This window comes from Balaenoptera ricei, chromosome 14, assembly GCF_028023285.1.
Source record: "Balaenoptera ricei isolate mBalRic1 chromosome 14, mBalRic1.hap2, whole genome shotgun sequence".
NCBI lineage: Eukaryota > Metazoa > Chordata > Mammalia > Artiodactyla > Balaenopteridae > Balaenoptera > Balaenoptera ricei.
This window is the reverse complement of record NC_082652.1, coordinates 77,795,745-77,813,766: the sequence shown is the minus strand read 5'-3', so window position 1 is coordinate 77,813,766 and position 18,022 is coordinate 77,795,745. Positions and strand designations below refer to the sequence as shown.

Genomic DNA, 18,022 nt, shown 5'->3' with positions numbered 1-18,022 from the left:
AAACAGCTGATAGAAAACTCAGTACTTTTTACAAGTGGATCCAAAAATGATTCTACCTTTTTTCAACTTCTCTTCAGAGGGAGTTCTTTTTACTTGTTTTGGTTTTTTCCCACTTGTTTCTTAGACTACCACAGTCATTCTTAACAGAGGCAGTATCACCTCCAAGAGGACAAAATTGGGTCTTGGGGAGGCAAAAGAAAACTTATTTTTGTGTATTAAGCACAGATAGCCATACCAGATACACAGTACATCTGTGGTATTAAAATTTTCTGTGGAGCAATTGGGGGGAAAAAGACTAAAAAGAATCCTTGCAGAAGGCAACAATGAAAAAAAAAGATTGGGAAACACTGATCAGCAGATCAATGATCTAGCAGATCAGTCTTACAACTGGTAATTCCTCCCTCTTCTACCTTTCATCTGTCTTTTCAACTTGCCTTTAATCACCTTGCATGATTCTGTTCATGTTTTCTGGATCTGTCTACAGTTCTTTTCCTGGTCTCCCCAGTTCTGTTCCCCTCTCATCCGATCCACTGGGGCCTCACCTTGATCTTCTTCTTTTTTTTTTTTTTTTTTTATAAATTTATTTATTTATTTATTTTTGGCTGTGTTGGGTCTTTGTTTCTGTGCGAGGGCTTTCTCTAGTTGCGGCGAGCGGGGGCCACTCTTCATTGTGGTGCGCGGGCCTCTCGCTATTGCGGCCTCTCTTGTTGCAGAGCACAGGCTCCAGACACGCAGACTCAGTAGTTGTGGCTCACGGGCCCAGTTGCTCCGCGGCATGTGGGATCTTCCCAGACCAGGGCTCGAACCCGTGTCCCCTGTGTTGGCAGGCAGATGCTCAACCACTGCACCACCAGGGAAGCCCTCACCTTGATCTTCTACATCCTCAGTGAACCATCTCCCCCATCTGCCCTTCGAGCTATGCCTCTGTTGGGAGTTAGCATGGTTTCCCCTCTTAGAATTCTGTAGGTCAACCTTGTCATTGCCCCTGTGTGGGAATGCTCGTTAGCCAAGGAGCAGGATTGGGGGATGTTTCTGTCCAACGGAAGTTGTGTTACATTTTTAGTATATGAAGAGATTGAATTCAGCCAACTCATCTTCAGAGGAGACTTCCTCAGTGACAGCTACTTCGGGGGCCGTCTGCGCGGTCAGATTGCCACGGAGGAGTTGCACTTTGGGGAAGGGGTCCACCGGAAAGCCTTCCGCAGCAAAGTGATGCAGGGCCTCACACCAGTCTTCAAGCCCGGCCATGCCTGTGTGCTCAAGGTGCACAATGCCGTTGCCTACGGGACCAGAAACAATGATGAGCTCATCCAGAGGAACTACAAGCTCGCCGCCCAGGTGGGTCCACCTGCCCTGAAAGTGCTGCTTGAGGTGTGAGACGGACCCATGATACCCTGAGATGAAAATCAGACTCAGAATTGATGGGGGTGTCTCCAAGAGGGTGTCTCTCTCCCTCTGGGGTATGTTTATGAGGAAGTCACTAGATTAAGGCTAAATGCTGGAGATCACATCTCAGCCTCTGAGTGATTTCTTGGCCTCGTGCCAGCTAGTTGGGACCAGTCTATGTCTGGGGGCACCTCACCGGTTCCTACCTGGGCTGGGATCACTTCTTAGGAATGCTTCCTAGGAAGCCCCATCAGACCCCTGGGGGTTTGAATCTGCCTGGACTCAGAATGACATGGGAAGTGGGGTGTCCAAGTTACATTGGATGCCACGATTCCCAAGGATCCTCAAGGACAGCTAAAATCAACGGTAGTTTCTGGAGTGTTTCAGTTGGTTTTAGGGAAGAGGAAGGAGGGTGGGGTATATTCAGAAGGGTTAACGTTTGTCCTGTTTCCTGCCTTCCTGAGTTAGGTTCAATGTCCACCCGTAAGCTATGAAGGGAGATTGACCCAAGTCTCTAGCTAAGTTCCCTCCTATGTTACTGAGTCGTAGGACCCTTGAGGCAAGAGGGGAGGGGAGGAAAACACGAGCTTCTCCCCCTGCATCTCCACCCATCCCCCACCCCCCATCCATGCATTTCACTCTATGCCAGCGCTGGCCAAGCTTTCAGGAGAGCTGGGTCTAGCTCTTTCACAAACTAGGTGCCCTTTGAATTTTTTTTTTTAACCTATAAAACGAATAACCTAGACTCAGATGAGTCTCCTGGGTGCTCTCAAACACTGTCCCTCCACGGTTATTCCAGATGTGGCAATGCCGTGTGGGACTTGGTACTCATGAAGACAGCCCCTCTTCTCTGAGCATAGGATTTTGCCAATTGTACTCCTTTCTCCTCCAAATCTATCCTTCTTTGTTCTTCTCTTTCACTGAATATTCCTTCCATTTCAAGTGCCATCTGGCCCAGTCATGGAAAATCCCCCAGCATCCAGACTCCCACTTAGGAAAAGCAAACTGGATTCTGCTTTCCACTCTGTAGGGCTTTTCTAAGCCAACAATCTTGGCAAGGTGTTCATTACTTACAACTCAAGTTACACCTTTGAAGAACCTCAGATGGGATAGCTCAGGGGAAATCCAACAGTCCCCGTGCTCTATCTGACATCCTGCCCAGGGACCAGTCCCCTTAGCTCAGGGGTGAACTTCAGCCATGCGGGTTCTAGAAATTTCATAGTTCAGGGACACCTAGCCCTAGAGACCACTTGACCTTCACCCGGATGGTTCCTTCAGGTCTCAGAGCTCCTCTGCAAGTGGCCAACTGTAGGCTACATTCATTGTTGCTTCTGTGCCCCCAACGAAGGGATGGGTTTGGAAATCCGTTGGCTTAACCTATATTGGGAAATTTGAGCCTTACCGGGCAATGCTCTCTGAATTTCTTCTAATCACTGGGCTTTCCCATGTACTTGGGTGATCTAGGAATGCTACGTTCAAAATACCGCCAGATACTATGCCAAGATCTATGCCGCTGAAGCACAGCCTCTGGAAGGCTTTGGAGAAGTGCCAGAGTAAGTATGATTCCCTCTTGTTCCCCCCCCCCCCTCTAATTTGTTGGGGACTTGCGGGGCACTGAGGGATGAGAGGGTGAGAAGAAACAGTAGGACACGCGTTTCAACTGGTGTCTGTCTGTAAGCTCTAAGAGGGCACACACAGCTGCTATCCTGTTCTTCACTGAGTCACCAGAGGCTTGCAGAAAAATACTTGCTAGATATTTCAGTAAATGTATGGATGGATGGAATAATTAAATAAATGCATATACCATGTTAAATAGAAAATGTATCTACTCTCATGGGTATTACATTGTCTAAACCATAAACAAATATAAGAGAACAGGAGTCCTATGATGAAAATAAATATGGTGGTGTGTCAGGGAAGAATAAGCTGGGTGGTCAGGAACATAGGAGCATAGCACCCGATTCCTGGAACCCTACAGAGGTAAACTACACTGACTTTTATCCACTCATTGACTAAACATCGATTGGCACAAGCACGTGTTGGGGTGTCTGGAGGTCGTATTTACTGATCTGCTTATCTGGTTGAGATCATAAATGGGAAGAGAAAGGGCTGTGCCAGTGCACGTTGGAAACTTCAGACAGAACAGTCATTTACATATGAGTAGAAACTGGGAAAGGAGAGGAAAGAAGGAAGGAACTCTTGTCTGTATTATCTCTGTTAACTCACGAAATGGAAAAAAAAAACCCCTGAGGTGGTATGTTGGGCACACCATGTATAAAGTCTAATGCTTGCTGCTCTTCCCCAAGAAATGCTTAACATACTTAGTATACAAACAATTCTCAGCAACTTCAAGAAAAATTAACATAATGCAAAGAAAACCACTTTCAACTTCTTTTCTGTTAAGTACACCAAGACAGCAATCTGGACTGGGTTGTCATGAGAACTCGCCCTGTTCTTGCTTCTCCAGCCCCCTGTTCCTGCTCTGTCCTCTTCAGTTCCTCTTCGAGGAGGAAGAATCCACCCGTAATCAGTCCACCAGGCACGGAACCACAGCGCCCTCCCGCAGGGGCACACCCAAGCTTTGTGCAGCTTGACTCATACACAACTTGGGGGCTTTTCTAAGGAAAAGAACACAATTATGAATATCAAGATGTGTCCAGGGACTTGGAAAGGGTCTGTGTGGGTGAAGGACAAGGGTTTAATCAGCTTCCCAGCAAATCTGCCACCGCCCTGGAGACAGATGAGGATGTTTGGTGTCCAAATACATTTCCTTCCTTACTGTGGGAGGAGTTGTGAACTCATGGACGAGGACAGGACATGGAGGGATAAGGGTCCAAAAAAGCACATCTGTGCCTGATTCCATGTTCACTGAACCAAAATCAGGATCCTATACTGGAAACACACAGCATTCTTTTTTTTTTAAACTTTAAAAAATTTTGAAACCACAAAAGTTGGTACAACACCTGTATATTCTGCACCTCATTGACCAATTGTTAATAGTTAATTCAATATTCTTTCTATAGATTCTGTGTACATATCCCTGTATAACCACAACAGCTATCAAAACCAACATATTTAACATTGCTATAGTATCACCTAATATCAATCTATATTAAATATCCAATTATATATCCAATCTATATTAAAATTTCCCCCATTATTCCAAAACCACCCTTTTTACTAGAGGAACTGTAACTTATCATTCATTCCAGGACACTTAAAAAGTTATGTATAAAACTTAAAGTAAAAATAGACATCTTAAGTGCATAGCTCTGAATGTTTACATATAGCTATGTCTAAGAGACTGCTACCCCAAACGAGGGGGGTCTCTTAATTATGCCGAGGCCACAGGTGTAATCAGGACTGATTGTTTCCTTGTGAAGCGATGCATATTACATCTCTTTGGCAAGAAGATTGTCAGTGATATACTGTGTCACATCAGAAGACACATTTCTGTTTGAACCATTCCTGGCAATGATAGGTTTGAATATTGGTTAAGGTGAACATAACCAAGTTTCAAGTTTTGTCTATAAGCCCCGTCTTCCCCAGTGTAGAAACTTACTGGAGGCCCTTTCAGGTAAATTAATTCCATTCAATGAATTCATATTTGTAAAATGTCTCATCTCCTTCCTCCTCTGCCCTCTTAGGGCCGGGGCTCTTTGCAGAGAGAGCCACTTCCACTGTGGTTTCCTGTCAGGCAGTTCACAGGCTTTTTTTTTCCCCCTGCAACTGGCCAGGCTGTGCCCCCTGTAAGCAGGAAGCATGGAGATTGTGGAGCGGCCCACAGTTCAGCTGTCAAGGGGCACCATGGAGTGGATTGTAGTCACTTCTCTATCGTTAACTATCATTATAGCTGAACCCTTTCTCCGGGTGGTGTAGCCTCACCGCGGGCTTTTCGCTAATACTTGATTCCTATGAGCACACTCAGGGCGCAGCATGTGGTCCCCCAGGTGTGGGGTGGAAAACTGCCGGCAGGAAGGGAGAAGAGTGCAGACCCCCTCCTTGGTTTTTCAAGAACCCAAGGCTGTCCGGCATGAAACCATAACGAGCCCAGCCCTAGTGGGGGAGCAGGGAGACTTCGCCCGTGGACCACACACCACCCGACCACACAGGCCTCCTGTGATCCCACTGAGTCCGTCTTCCCGGCCCGGCTACAATTCCGCTCCAGGAAGCAAGCGCAGCCTCTGGGTCAGAAGTTGACACGATTGTATTAACTCCCTCGAGAGCAGAAGGTCCTTCAAGGGCGGGTGTCCCCTCCTCAGGATGAGCAGCCACTTTAGGAGAATCGGTCCCATCAAAAGACATCTTTTTATCAGCACTTTCCAGAGGCGGTTCCCCCTTGTCTATCTTTTATCTTCGGGATGCTGATAGGATCCTGGCCTCTTCTGCTGTGGCAGGAATGTTTTTTTGAGGAGAGCGAGCATGTTCACAGGGTCGCTTCTGTCTGTCTCATTTCCGGCCTTTGGTTCTCGGTGGTAATCACGGCACCAAGCCTGCAAAACGTCTTGGTGAATCAGGTTGACGGTGGTGGGGGGGGCAGGTTAGAAGGTAATGGAGGTATGGACGTCTTCTTCTGAGGTCTTAGGCTGTCACAACACTGTGGCATCTTTTGTGGACAGGAAGCTTTGTCATTTTTCACAGATCATTTCTCTGGGTCCCCTTTGCCGAGCTGGCCTGTGTGTTTGCTTCCCCAGAAGCCCCTGTTCCTCCGCGGCTTCTGCTGACATCGATTTGAATTTGCAGCTTGCGTGTTCTTCCTGTGACTCTGTGAGAGTTCCACTCCTGCTCGTTTGCTCTCTCCGTTTTACCAACCTTGACTTCCTTTCTGAGCATGAAGATTCTCCTTGCTTCTGAAATGGCCCCTGGCCCAAGATCCACGCGGCTTTCTCAAAGGCCTCTGTGCTCGAAACCGTGTTAGCAAAGGTGTAAGTGAGCAGGATTTGAGAGGAGAGGGCACGGGGGGGCGAGTGTGTCTGTGTAGGGGTGGGGATGACTCGGACGCCCACCCGTCAGCCTCTAGATGATCCACTGAGCAGGGAGGACGAGCAGGGCCCACGGAGACGTGCCCACTCGGCAGATGGCTGTGAGGGGAGGGGCAGAACAAAGCGGGGAGGGCCTCAGCACGATCCCTGCAAGGAGGCAGCCCGTGAAGGGAAAGAGCTCCTAAGTGGCGAGCCAAGGGAGGGCCGCCAGCTGGTCCCCGCCATGCCTCAGGCTCCTCTGCAGATCCAGGGCTCGGGGCTGGGTGGTTGGCCTGCCTGGGGTGGGGATGTGTTTATTTCCAGACCGCGAAGCTGGCCCTACGCTTCCCTTTTACGGGCGGGTGGGTCTAGAAGAGAAAACCCTCCGCACTCCGGCAGCTTCCGGTTTTGAATTTGTGAATGACAGTAGAGTCGGCGTTCTTCATGCAAAGGCTCCCCCTGGGCAGGGGCCATGCCTAGTTAACACCCTGAGTCACGGCCAGCTCCACCTCTGGTTTTTAGGGCTACGGAACGAGTAAGAACCCAGGTCAACCCTGAACACCCTTTCGCCCTGCGGCAGGGTCAGCGGCCAGCTGTCTTCAGGGCGTCCTCAGGAGGCAATCTGGATGGCCCAAATCCTGCAGAAATGACCGAGTTGTCAGAGGGAGGCTGGGGACACCCCAGGCTGATTTCAGGGGTGCTGGGAAGGGCCCACTGCCCCAGGTGGGCCCACCAGCCCCCTGGCTAATACTTGACATTTCTTTAATAAAAGAAGACACAAACGCTTTCATCCTAGAAGTAGAAATAGTGCTTGAAATGCCTCCCGCCGTGATGAGTAATCAGAGAACGTTGGTGTGTGAAGGGTCGGCCACTTGGTGTCTCAGAGGACATTGTCCCGGTCCAGATCTGCCCCTGAGAGAGGTGCCCTTTCCTCTTCTGAAATGGGGCGGGAAAGGAGGCATCCTTCTCACGTTTTCTCAAGGAAATACTCGTAAATGGCAGACCAGGATCAATATGTTCCCTTCAAAAGCTCTGGGGGCTTAGTCTGAAGTAATCTGCCTGCAGAGTCGTTTCTTTGAAATGTTACCTTCCGTGTCTTTAAAATTCACTTGAATTTTGTATCCTTCTTCCCTCTTTGTCTGCTTAATGTAAAAATGTTTTCCCAACAATCTTTGGCTCAAGTTGACACCTGTGTGTAGCCTCCAGCTGAAGTCCCAGGAGAAGGCAGGGTGTGGGCGGAACGGCACAGGCCCGGGTGCTCTCCGTGCTCTGGAAGAATCCTCTCTGCTCTGTTCTCACCCCTGGGGCAGCAGGCGGCGCCCTGCGGCGTGAGTGCAGACCCGGCCGGGGTGCCCAACTCAAGCCTCCCTTCAAAGCAAGAGGCCTTCGCCCTCATCTCACTGGAAAAGGGGACCCACGTCCCCCCAGAGAGAGAAATGATGGTAGTGTCTGTGATAGTATTTCTGAAGGGAGAAAGGAGATCACCGGCCTTGCTGCCCTCCTGACTTTTCCTAAGCTTGGATTTGGTTACTACGTGTTGCAGAATTGTTCTATATCTTTACCTGTAGACATCCTGACTCAAAAGCTGGGCCACTTCTGAGGCCTTCTCATGATAGAGCTCTTTGTGTGGTTCTACTAAGAGAACTGATACCAGCCGTTCCCCTCCCCAACCCAGGTGGCCATCACTGGATGCAGGTGACTGTCACACCATTAATGGTTTTTTTTTTTTTTTTTGGAACTTAGACCCTTCCAGAAGCCTACTTTCTGAGCCTTTAAATATATCGACAGTTGTTAGGGGCCTGCCTTAGGGACTTATACCTATTTGTTTACCCATTTGACAAATAATCTGTATTAAAAATATTTTTTACATTAATGAACATCAAAAAATCAGCATCTTACCTTTTCCTTGGGGTGGCTATCATCATTTCTACTTTAAGTCCTTGAAAATGACATCTATGTGATCAACACTTAACTAGGTGACCTCTTCTCTGACTGTCTGCAAGTTTGTCAGATCAGATCCTATGTCAGTTTAATGGTTGTGACTGGGAGGGGTGCTACTGGCCTCTGGTGAGAAGTGGCCAGAGATGTTGCTAAACATCCTATAATGCACAGGACAGCCCCACAATGAGGAATTATCTGGCCCCAAAGTTCAATAATGCCGAGACTGAGAAACTTTGTCCTATATAAACATTCATTCATTTTTGCCAAACGCTGTGCATTTACCATGTGCCAGGCTTTGTTCCATGCTAGGTGATGGGCACTTAAAGAATACAAAGAAAATGCAATAGGTTCTTGCCCCTCACAGCCAGTGGGAGTGCAAGGCATATAGGACAAAACCCAGTGTGGTGGCATGAAATGCAAGGAGTTATGGGGACATGGAGGAGGTAGGGGGTCTGGAAAAGCTCCCAAGAGGAGGAGGGTGTTGAAGAATGAGTAGGAGTTTGCCAGATGGAGAGCAAGGGTGTAGAACTGCCAGCAAAGGGAACAGCGTGTTCAAAGAAAGAAATGAAGAGCTGTGAAAGAAGGTTTTCAAGGAGATGGAAAATGCTCAGTAAATCTAGAGCGCTGGCAGGGTAGAAAAAAGGGGGGCAGAGAAAGAGGCCAGAGGCAGGTTGGGGGCCAGAATGCAAAGAACTTTCAATGCTCAGCTAATGAGCATTGGGGCGAGAGGGAGACAGGGGCTAACCAGAAGCTTTCAGCAGGGGAGCCTTGAGCAACGGAGCAGACACGTTGCTGTGGTTGTTTTTAATAGAGTTTAATCTTTGGAATAGTTTTAGGTTCACAGCAAAATTGAATGGAGGGGACAGATTTCCCATATCCGCTCAGGCTCCACACATACACAGCCTCCCCCATTACCAACATCCCCCAGCAGACGGGAACATCTGTTATAATTGAATCCACATTGACACATCATCGTCACCCAAAGTCCACAGTGTACATTAGGGTTGTACATTCTGTGGGTTTGGACGAACGTCTAATGACACTGTAACGTATGATAGCTATAATGTATCATACAGAGTAGTTTCATTGCCCTAAAAATCCTCTGTGCGGATGTGGCTCTTAGAGCTATCTGCCCGTTAGCAATGGATGTCCAAGGACAAGGCCCAGAGGCTGGACGTGGTGAGACCAGTCTGAAAGTTGTTTCTGTCGCCCAAGAAAGAGGCAGTGACAGTGGAACTAAGCCACGGCCATGGGAAGTTTGAGAGGAAAGAATGGGCTTGCGTGACATTCGGTAGGTAGGTGTGTTTAACCAGACATCATGGAAGGAGTAAAAAGGGAGAGAAGGTTGACTATGCACTTGGGAGACTGGGTAGACAATGCCGCCACTTGAAGACAGTAAAGGCAGGGAGAAGACTCATGTAGGTGTAAGGCGAGGTGAATAATTTGCGTAGGCCGAGTCTGAGGTTTGTGGTCTCTGTGGCCCATCAGACTGCAGCAATTCGGTCATCTAAGCCTGGAGTGGAAAGAGAAGGAAAGCAGTGCGCTGGTTTGCTGGGCATCTGCATACAGATGATCACAGCAACTGTGCAAGTGGTGGGCTTACCTGGGTAGAGTGCATAGAACAAGGGGAGGGAAGGACCAAGGATGGAAGCTCGAGAAACACGAACGTGCAGGGGTCGGAGTCAGTGCTGAGCAGGGGCCGGCAAATGCTCAGGGGCAACATCAGTGGAACAAGAGTCAGGAGGGGGCACTGTCCCCAGAGTCCAGGCAAGAGGGTGATTCTGGAGGGAAAAAGGGGTCAACACTGTCAGAAGCTTATTAGTTATCTATTAATGACCTACCGTATTGGACAGGGAACTCTAGTCAATCCTCTATTATGGCCTATATGGGAAAAGTATCTAAAGAGAGTGGATATATGTATATGTATAACTGATGCACTTTGCTGTACAACAGAAACTAACACAACATTGTAAGTCAACTATACACCAATAAAAATTAAACAAACACTATCAGATGCTGCAGAAGTATCCTGGGGAATAATTAGAGGCCATCAGAATGGATGACCACAGCAGGCGGGGGCTTTGTAAGATGAGGGCTAATGGGTCAAAGAGGGAATTGGAATTGAGGCCATGGATACAAATGGAGGTGCCCCTTTCAAGAAGTGAAGGAAACAAGGAAAATCAGAATGAAATCTAAGGGCAAAGTGCCCCCAAAGGAAGGGCGGTGCTGGTTGTTTTTAAGATGGGGGGGAGACAAGAACATGTTTGTGACCTTGAGGCAGAGGGAAGAAACAAGAATTCACCAACAGAAGACAAAACTTGAGACCAGGGGTGGGCAAACCCTTTCTGCAAAGGACCAGATAGTAACTATTTTAGGCTGTGTAGGTCCATAGGCAAAATCGATGCTATTATGTAGATGCTTATGTAACAATAAAGAAAACCAATATCTACAAATCTTTATTGATGAATTATACAGGTTTACTAATAGAAGAATGGAATTCTTTCTTTTTAAGTAGCATTTTGCTAGCTTTTTAAAGTAACTTTGCTTACATTTGGGGTTCAGAGTTAGTGTTCCCTAAAAGCCAATCAATTGCAAATGTTCATCTGTAAAAACCATTCTTGTGGGCTGTATGAAAACAGGCATCCGACTGGATCTGGTCCCTAGGTAACAGGGTGCTGACCCTGCTGTACTCGTATTTTCCTGCGGTGAGTAGTGGGTGAGGTGGATTCATGTATATCCTTTCACGAGCGCTCATGAAATTTATTCCTCACCTGGTGACAAAAGGGAATGGGCAGTTGTGACACCAGGTCTGTTCGGTGCTGGACTAACTGCATCTGGGAAGGGGGAGGGGGAGGCAGAGCCTCACCGGGTGGGACTCAGAAGCGTCGGGGAAGCTTCAGGCCAGGCCAGGTAGGGTGCAGAGAGGACCAGGAGGTGGGACTCGGACTGGCTTGTGTGGGTGTGGATGGAGGGAGACTGAGCTGTGGGTACCAAACACAGGGATGGAGTTGTTGGATGGCCTCTCCCTCTTGCCTCCCACTCTGCCAGCTTATTCCTCCTTAGTCTTCACAACTCAGGCCACACACATCTGGCTGCTGACTGTCTTTATTAGCTGGGAGTTGGGGGTTAGGTGTCCCTCCTCTGGGCACCTCACCAACGACTGCCCTTGGAAAGCAGGGACTGTGTCTCTCGTCTCCCCTCCCCTGAATCTTTGAGATCCTGGCACAAGCTATTCAGCAGATTTTTGTTGAAGGGAAAGAACGCGAAGGTAGAGTTGCCAATCAACTCTACAGGTGTTGGGGTGGAGGCAAATGACTAGTTCATTTTTTGCCATGTTAAATTTTTTTTTTTTAATTTATTTTTTGGCTGCGTTGGGACTTCGTTGCTGCGCGTGGGCTTTCTCTAGCTGCGGCGAGCGGGGGCTCCTCTTTGTTGCGGTGCGTGGGCTTCTATTGTGGTGGCTTCTATTGTTGTGGAGCACGGGCTCTAGTCGCGTGGGCTTCAGTAGTTGCAGCATGTGGGCTCAGTAGTTGCGGCACGTGGGCTCAGTAGTTGCAGCACGTGGGCTCAGTAGTTGCGGCATGTGGGCTCAGTAGTTGTGGCTTGCAGGCTTAGTTGCTCCGCGGCACGTGGGATCTTCCCGGACCAGGTCTTGAACCCGTGTCCCCTGCATTGGCAGGTGGATCCTTAACCACTGCACCACCAGGGCAGTCCTGCCATGTTAAATTTGAGACGCCTTTTAGACATCAAGTGTAGATGGAGAGTAGGCAGCTGGAGATGTGAGTTGGAAGTTCAGGGGAGAGGTCTGGGCTGGAGATATAAATGTGGAAACTGCCGACATATGAACTGTATTTAAAACAAGGAGGGTCACTAGGGAAGGTGTGCAGAGTGAGAAGAGCTATCCCAGGGCGTGCCAGGGTGTAAAGGTTGGGGAGAAATGAGGAACCAGGAAAGGAGACAGGAAGTAGCCAGTGAAGCAGAAAGAAAACCAAGAGGAAGTGAGTTTCTGGAAGCCACGGGAAAGTGTCTTAAAACGAAGTGAGCGATCCAGTGACCAGTGCCATTGAGGGCGAGTAAGATGAGGGCTGAGAAGGGACAATTAGACTCAGCGACATGGTGCTTGTGGTGCCCTTGACCGAGGCTTCTTTAAGCAGGAAAGTCACTTTGAGTGGATTCAAGACTGAATGGGAGGGAAGGGATTGGAGATGGTGAGTCTACAACTGATTTGGGTTTTGATGTAAACGGTGAGTCAGTAGTGGGGGTGGGCTGTGAGGTCCACAGGCTGAGTAGAGTTATTACTCTCTGTTGCCGTTGGGAATGAGTCTGTAGGGGGAAACCCTAGTGGGAGGGAGAGTGGGGAACCATCCCTGGAACAATATCCTCGAGCATCGGGGAGGGTTTGGGATCCAGGGCACCAGTGGAGAGATGGTTCAGGTAGCAGCAAGAAGGGCTCCTCCATAGTAGATGGTGGGCAGGCAGAGGACATGGGCACTGACCTTGGGAGGCAGGAACACGTGGTGGGTGTAGCTGTGAGAATTTCTTATTGTTTCAGTTTCACAGTCAAACAGGAAGCAAGGTCCTCGGCTGAGAGTGAGGCTGGGGAGGTAGGCGTGGGCGGTCTGAGGAGAGAAGAGCGGGTTTGGGTTAGTCATCTAGGATGGTGTGACAGTGAACGGGTCAGTGCAGGATCTGACCACCTCTCCACTTCCAGGTGCCATCGTTCTCACGTGGCCTCCTCCCTGTGTCCCGCATCTGCCCTTGCACGCTCCGTACCGCGCAGGGTGGCCCCTGTCACACACAAGTTTGATCATGTCACTCCTGTATCCAAAACCCTCCGGTGGCTTCTCTTCCTGCTCAGTACAAAGGGCAAAGTTTCTCAAGTGGCCCAGACTCCCCAAGGTCCAGCTCCCCGTTTCCTCCCATCCTCACGCAAACCACCACGCTCCCCTTGCTCGACGCTCTCCAGCCACATCGGCCCCTCGCTGCTGTCTGAACACGCCCCAGATGCTCCTGCCCAGGGCCTCTTCCCTTTGCTGTTCCTTCTACTTGGAATGTTCCTTCCATAGAGGTGCTCATGGCTCTCTCCATGCCCACCTCCTACAGGTCTCCGCTCAAAATGTTCTTTACGATCAAGGCCTTCTCTGACCTCCCTAAATAAAATCGCAGCCCCTCCTCCACCCCCTGTGCTACCTCTCTCCTCTCCACTGCTTTATTTTTTTTCATATAGCACCGAGCACTAGACGCTTGTTTATTGTCTGTCTCCTTCATTTAAATGGAAGATCCTTGAGAGCAGAGCCTCTTTTCTTTACTGCTGTTTTCTGGAACAGTGTCTGGAAGAGTGTCTGACACATAGAAGCCACTGAATGCATGTTTGTTGGCTGAAAGGCAGGACGGACGGACGGACGGAGGGTGGAAAGTTGCTGGATGGGTAGATATATTAGTCACCTGACCAATGGGTCATTGAGGTATGCCCATAATGAAGACATTCATTGCTACATGAGCAATTAAACTCCATCCCAGGGAGGAGTTTCTCGCCAACTCTAGGAACAAATAAAAAGAACACATCCTTTTATCCGCTGAACAGTCATTGGGGGAAGTTTTAGTCTACAGCTGATGGAACCCAAGGATTTATCCTGCAGCTCCCTACTCCTCCAGGTCAGGCTAGAATATCCCCGCCATCTTTATTCCCATCTGAGAACACGACGCGTGCCCACGTTCTCTTCCCTTCCAGGATCATTCCTATTTTTCTTATCCATCGACCTGAGAACAATATCCCATACGCCACAGTGGAGGAAGAGCTGATTGGAGAATTTGTGAAGTATTCCATCAGGGATGGGAAGGAGATAAACTTCTTGAGAAGAGAATCGGAGGCTGGTCAGAAATGTTGCACCTTCCAGCACTGGGTCTACCAGAAAACAAGTGGCTGCCTCCTGGTCACGGACATGCAGGGTGAGGAGAGCGGCTCGGCCTGGGCTCCAGGGATGCTGTGGGCCTGGGATGTTCCTGGGGGGGTGCGGGGGGGCGGGCGGAGGGAGAGGTCTGCTGGGTACAGACTGTAAGCACCTTCACCAGCAGAAAGCGTTACTAATGTCTCATCAGAAACAAAGCAACAAAGGAGCCCGAAATGACCCACTCGATGGAGTAACAAAGTACATTTTAATAATTCATACCATTAACACCTTCCCATTACAACAGGTAACCAAAAACTGGCGCTCTATATCCTCAATAGGCACAAATTTCAGATGTACACATGAAAATCCAGATGTACCAAAAGATAAATTAAAATGTAAGAATTCATTCTTAATAGGTGAAAGGATCTTTCACAGTTCCTTTAGATTTCAAGCTCCGCTGGTGAATTTACAGCATGTTTTCAGTTTATACCCACATTTTGGGGAATACATTTGTTGTACGAAGTAGGGATGTCATAATTAGGTTTCCCACAGAGCCCTGAGACAAGTTGCAGTTTGGGGCTTCCCCAAGACCACCCTCAAGTTCATTAATTTCCTGGGAGGACTCACGGAACTCAGGAAAGCCATTATGTTCGTGGTTGTGGTTTATTATAGTGAAAAGATAGACTCAAATCAACCAAGGGAAGAGACACACGGGAAAGAGTCCAGGAGAGACCAGGTGGGAATTTCCAGTTGTCCCCTCCTGGTGAAGCCATGGGGACAGTGCTTCTCCCCTCAATGATGTGGGAGCACTGCCAACCAGGAGAGCTCCCCTGAGCCTTGGTGTTCAGAGATTTTATTCGGGAGCCATCACTGCCTGCTCGTGAGACTGACCTCTGCCTCCAGCCTCTTTGGACACTCTTATCAGAGCTTAGCAGTTACCTCCAAAAAGTTGGGCAAAAACAATCCTTTATTTAGGCAAGGTTAATCCTTTATTGCACACAAATGTTCAAGTGCAAATATTTGGGAGGGGATCCCAGGAAACACTGGTAGGAGACTGAGGGAGTGTGGCAGGGAAGGGACAGAAAGTCGATAGGGTACCTTATACCCAGTTACCACTGTGTATTACTGAAGCTCATGCCTGCTGGGGAAACTGGGGGAGGCTGGGCAGAACACACTTCTCAGAATTAGCACACCCAAGGAGTGAGGGAGCAGGGGTATTTATACTCCAACTCCCTTTAGTTACCAGCAGCAGGCTGCTCCAGATGGGGGTGTTAACTCCCCTGCGTTTGCCACCTGCACATGGGCAAGCCACGCTGAGCAAAGCAGGTGCCTGTGATCAGAGCGTGTTCTCAGGCCAAGAGATGCTGGTGGTGGTACCTTGACGTAGAGCTGTGTGCATGGAAGGAGTGAGGGTGAGGGTGATGGGCAGGGTCCCAACAGCTTCTGCCACAGGGGCTTTCCTATTCCTTTTCCCTTCCGAATAATAATGCTTTAAGAAAAAAATCTGAACTATAACTGAGTACCTACTTATGTCAGACATAGTCACGTATAAGAATCCCAAGCTCTATACAACATGGTGGTGAAGAGCAAGAATGCCTGTGGGTTCTATTTCCTGCACCTCCACTTTCTAGCTGTTAGCCTTGGGCAAACCACTTACCTCTCTGTGCCTCAGTAATTTCCACGTGGGGTGGTTGGGAGGATGAAATGAGATAGCAAGACATTTAGTGCAGCATGGACACATAGTAAGAGTTCCCTATTTTTAAAAACTTTTGAAATAACCATAGGCATGAGAGATTGCAAAAACGTACAGAGGGGTCCCCATGTACCCTTCACCCAGCTTTGCCTAATGGTAACACCTTACGTACCTACAGTACACTGTCAAAACCAGGAGACTCACATCGGCACGATGTAATTAACAAGACTACAGACCTTACGTGGATTTCACCGGTTTTGTCTGCACTCATTTTTCCCTATTTTTTGTTTAATCTTTGTAATAACCCTGCCAAAGAGATGTTATGATCCCCATTTTACAGATGAGAAAACAGAGGCTGGGAGATAATGATCTAATCCCCGGCTCACTCAGCTAAGAAGAAGAGGGGTCCAAGACTCCAACACTGCTTCTGACTCTGAACCCCAAACTCTTTCCACTAAAACTCAAATTTACAAATTTGCAAGATTTCCAAGTATCCCTTAATGTCAAAGGCTCCTGTGAGGGACTCTTCTGAGGTCAGCTGGGAAGTGCAATATTACAGACTTGCAGGGGAGGCTGATCTGCAAGTTGAAGCCAGCCATATCCACTCACTTTTGAAGAGACTTTGCTGCCACACACAGACAATACGGTCTTAAACAGACAGCTATTTTAATTAGACTGTCTGTGCAACTGTTGAGACTTCCCCATCTTTCCTCCTTCAGAGTTAATTTTGCATTAAATACAGTTCATCTACCGAAAAGCAACACCCCGGAGCTTCATGCACGGTTAATTTTGCTTCCAGGCACTAGTAAACAGCTGTAGTAGAACGTTATATCTCCCCGTAAATGACGTGTGTGGTTGAAAGTGTTGGCATGGTGTTTCATAAGGGTGTTTATTTACTCTCTGCTGCTGCTGGGAAGAATCTTACTATTGTTGTCATCACTGTGGCACAAGATAACACATCCATTCTCTAAGCGATCCCCACATTTTATAATTTTACTAAGACACTGGAATTAGGATTTAAAAATCCCAAACAAACCCAAGCTCAAGTCTCACTTTCTCAGACTCTTAAGTTATTCTCTCCCTGGTTGCCTTGGCTTGTTGATGGGATCGTGGCGAGTCCTGCAGGTCAGTGGGGTGAAAGGTGAGCCTGTGATTTGGCCCTAAGATCTGCACACACCAGAGACCACTGGGCTTCCTAAGAAGCTGTCACCCAAATAACCCAAGAACTCAAGTTCTGGAGAACAAACTGTAATACTGCCTTCTTCCTGCCTTCCATCAGAAACAACCTATAGGTGACTATTATCCCCAACTTGGTTTAATAGCTGCACACTGTAATCTAAATTATTATCCTATAGAGACCCTTAGTAACCTTTGTTGAATTGCTTGCAAACTATAAAACCAAGAGAGAAGTTTCCTTTTGAAAATCAAATTCTACTTTTCCAAACATCAGTGACAGCTGGTAATTGTGAGAATTGAGAAAAAGCAATTCCCAAGCTCAAGGACCTTTTGCCAAATGACTTTTAAAATTGGACTTCTATGTGGCTTAGAGCTGTACTTTTTAAGTACAACTTTTCCACGAAACAACATGTCCAAAGAGGGCTTTTGCAGTTTGGAGTCGTTTTTTTTTTTTTTAAAGCCCAGTTCCTATCATAAAAACTATGTGAAGCATTTCTACATGTGTTTTAGTTGTTAGCAGCTTTGAAAGAATGAGATGAATTAGTTGCCAACTGTGAAAGAGGCTTTTAAAATGCTTACTGGCTCCCCCAAAGTGCTGTGTCTAATTTAGCTCCCAGGTGCCCTGCAGAAAAGCAGGGCTCTTTGCTTCTGTCCGAACAGCAGCATGACATGTATTTTTGCCTCACTCCAGGCAGACATTGCTGAATCAGAAAATTAACACTTTAGCTGTCCTTTTCTTTAATTTAATTTTATTTATTTTTGGCTGCATTGGATCTTCGTTGCTGCACGCGGGCTTTCTCTAGTTTCAGGGAGCAGGGCTACTCTTTGAGGAGCACGGGCTTCTCATTGCAGTGGCTTCTCTAGTTGCGGAGCACAGGCTCTAGGCGTGCAGGCTCAGTAGCTGTGGCTCGCAGCCCCAGTAGTTGTGGCACAGGCTTAGTTGCTCCGCGGCACGTGGGATCTTCCCGGACCAG

General features: G+C 48.1%; 1 protein-coding gene and 1 pseudogene across 12 annotated transcripts in view; one reads left to right on the top strand and one right to left on the bottom strand.

Moving 5' to 3' along the window:
* The window catches only part of ALPK2 (alpha kinase 2), a 134,593-nt gene that overhangs the window by 53,750 nt on the left and 62,821 nt on the right, over positions 1 to 18,022 (top strand). For 9 of the 12 annotated variants that reach the window (XM_059894486.1, XM_059894482.1, XM_059894493.1 and 6 more), the window contains 3 exons: positions 1,064 to 1,338; positions 2,851 to 2,939; positions 14,020 to 14,237. The exons of 1 other annotated variant lie outside the window; for it this stretch is intronic. In XM_059894486.1, coding sequence (XP_059750469.1) covers positions 1,064 to 1,338; positions 2,851 to 2,939; positions 14,020 to 14,237 — 582 coding nt within the window. Of the gene's footprint in view, positions 1 to 1,063; positions 1,339 to 2,850; positions 2,940 to 14,019; positions 14,238 to 18,022 lie in introns of those variants that run through there. 2 more of the 12 variants (XM_059894488.1, XM_059894489.1) reach the window with 2 other exon arrangements.
* LOC132348049 (developmental pluripotency-associated protein 4-like) lies at positions 5,268 to 5,992 on the bottom strand (annotated as a pseudogene).